The 3,020-nt window shown below is 31.2% G+C and overlaps 1 protein-coding gene across 1 annotated transcript; it reads right to left on the bottom strand.

Annotated features, from left to right (window-relative positions):
* Positions 1-1,570: 1,570 nt before the first annotated feature.
* On the bottom strand, positions 1,571-2,115 carry BDBG_18086 (uncharacterized protein; the record flags this gene model as incomplete). The annotated part of the gene is made up of 2 exons (XM_031725672.1): positions 1,571-1,607; positions 1,759-2,115. Coding segments are annotated over 2 exons (393 nt in total), but the record flags the coding sequence as incomplete, so codon positions are not given.
* Positions 2,116-3,020: the final 905 nt, after the last annotated feature.

Below are 3,020 nucleotides of genomic sequence, written 5' to 3'. Positions count from 1 at the left end.
TGATCTTTTCATAATTATAAGAAAAGAATAAGAAGTAATGAAGAAATCAGATAAATATCACACTTCAATAAGTGATAAGACTATAGTCAGTCATACAATAATGCATCACAGATAGCAGACACAATGTGATAAAGAGCAGTCTTAAAGCAGCAGACTTGCATGTGAGTCAGATTACAGAAGAAAAAGAAATTCAGAGTTGAACTTGACTGTTTATATCAGTTCAATCACAGAGATTACAGAGAATGAACTATCTGAAACATCTGCAGATATATAAGACTAAGTCATCTCAATCTCTGAAGACACTCAGAGATCAAGTGAGATTAGTTTTAATAAGCTGTTTACTGTAGTGGTCTGAGCAGGTGAAGAGAGACAGTATAATATATAAGACAGAATTATAAAAGATGAAAGCTGCTGAACCTAGTCATTGAATACTGTATTATATAGAGATTATGTAAGAGTAGTGACTAGCAGATAAAGAAAAAATGTAAGAAAAGAGATAATGAATTGATCATCAACTGTAAGAATCAGCTGTAAAAGACAGATATTATTATATACATCTCATTCATTTTCATATGCTATACATTTAATCTATTTTCAATATCACATCATCTGAAAAATGTCAAAAACAAAGAAAATCTCAAAACTCAAGATTTATAAGGAATTTGAGAACTGTAAGCTGCTCTTGTAATAATGCTGTACATGTCTCTGATTTCTCTATCACTCTGTATATGATATTAATGTCATTTATTACAAGATTGACTGGAATGCCAATATAGAAATATGCATATATATGTGTAGAGAAATTGAAGAAGAGCACAGAACTCACAGAACTAAAAGTCAGAATAGAAGAGATGAAGATGAAAGAAACAGAAGAAGAAGAAGATACAGGACTGAATGAATGATAGTAAGAGCTACTTGAGACTGAACACTTATAACTCAGTGTGCACACAATCTTCTCTGTAGAGAAGAAAGAGAAAGCAATGAGAGAAGCTTAAGAGTGAAAGAAGATAGTCTTAGCAGTATTATTATCTTTGATTAGAATGATTTCTGACACTGAAGTAACTAAGAATCATTGTTAGCATATGAAAATTACAAAATCAGAGATGAGAACAGTTACTGAATAAATACCTGCTAATCTTAGAGTTATAAATGTAATTACAATACATACAAGGCTTCTCAGAAAGAGAGAGAGAGACATGAGAGAATGTAGAAAGCAGAATACAGTATGTAAACAGCTCATTCTCATGATGACATCTCAGACAAGATGTACAAGCCTCACATCTGCAGGTGTAAAAGAGTATGACATTCATATTTCTGTTTCTGAAAACATGAATATCTTTTATCTGCATCATGAAGTCAGATGACAGATATCAGAGAATAGGCTGATACAGATCTATTATTCTGAAGAAATTCATCAGAGTAAATATTCTCACAATATTGAACTTTATAATTGTGAAAAGTTTCTTAGTATCTGTGAATATCATGACTTCATACACAGTAAAACTCATAACAATTTCTTCTAAGAATAGAAAAATCAGTATTAGAAAGAAAAGATGAAAAAGAAAAAGACTTATAATCTTGATACTGTTGAAGAGAGAAGTGATTCTCTGATATGAATGAATAATTATCTTATCATGAATATTTAAAATAAATGTAATAATCAGTATCTGTGACTGAGCTTCAGATAGTTATATTATACACAGTCTTTATATAATAAATTGTTCTAGAAGTCAGCAGAAAGAGTGAGAGTGTATACACTGATAAATATAATTCATTAAGTCTATGCAACATCTTCTTGAAATAAAGAGAGCTGATAATGAAAGCAGAGACAGCAAAATTAGAGAGAGTAGAAGTGGTGAAAGTAAGAGTCACAGAAACAGAGATAGCAGGAGCAGGAGAACCAGACATAGAGACAGATGTAGAAGATTGAGAGACAGTAGCAGAAGAAGCAGAGAGGGATATGAAAGACCTGATCACATATGACACAGACAATTTCTTCATTATCACATTCTTCAAGTTCTTAATCAATAATTCAATATTGAGTTCACTATTATCAGCAGATGCAGATCTGTCAATATGTAAAGATTCTATATAAATAAAAACAAACATCAGTATCTGTATTCATGCAAAATCATGTTAGAAAACATGATCAGAAACCTGCTGAGAAGAAAAATAGTTGAGAATATATAAGAAGATAAAGAATGTATATTATTCATGATAGTATGTTCTGATAATTGTTAGAAGATAAATAAGTTCTGATTATGTTTCACAATGTGTTACACTTACTGCTAACAAACTACCTGATATGAACACTATGATGACACTTGTTATAAGAATGAGAGGCCATTGCCAGGAACATGTACAATGTGATAGATAAACAGATAAAAGATGTGAATAGAAGAAGAGGCAGTAATCTGAGATGAAATGATAATGACATTCAATGATGATGATGATAGAGAAGATGATTGAAGAATGAGAAAAGTTAGTGAATAAGTGATGTAATATAGTGAAAGTTTCTTTATAATTGTGAATACTAGTGACATGCTAATCTGCATGAAGCTAGGACAGATATCATGATTATGTGAGTGTGACTGAATCTGATAGGAGAGGATGTGGTTCAGAAGAACATATGACTGTCAGATAATAACACAGCCGCTTCTGAACTTGCTTATGAGTGTAAAGAGGCCATAGCGGCCGCTAATTAATTTAGTGTATGATATATAAGAAGCCGGTGTACACCTGAAATCGTACACTGGCTCAAGCAACCTTTGAATCACATGACTACTTATTTAAAGAGATTATAACATGTTCAGAATACTGTAAGTTATTCATCTTCTTCAGTGATATAAATCTTATAAAATATAATAATAATATCTGACTTTATAAATCATTGAGCTTGTCTGATATAAGCTAGAATTTCATTGATAAGAGATAAAGAATAGCAGTTCTTCTTAATTAATCTATTCAATTCTTAATAGTTTATACAGAATTGATGTGATGGGCTGTGCCTGATCAATTAT

Source organism: Blastomyces gilchristii, assembly GCF_000003855.2.
Source record: "Blastomyces gilchristii SLH14081 genomic scaffold supercont1.57, whole genome shotgun sequence".
Lineage (NCBI taxonomy): Eukaryota > Fungi > Ascomycota > Eurotiomycetes > Onygenales > Ajellomycetaceae > Blastomyces > Blastomyces gilchristii.
The sequence above is the reverse complement of the archived record's forward strand: the minus strand, read 5'-3'. Positions and strand labels throughout refer to the sequence as shown.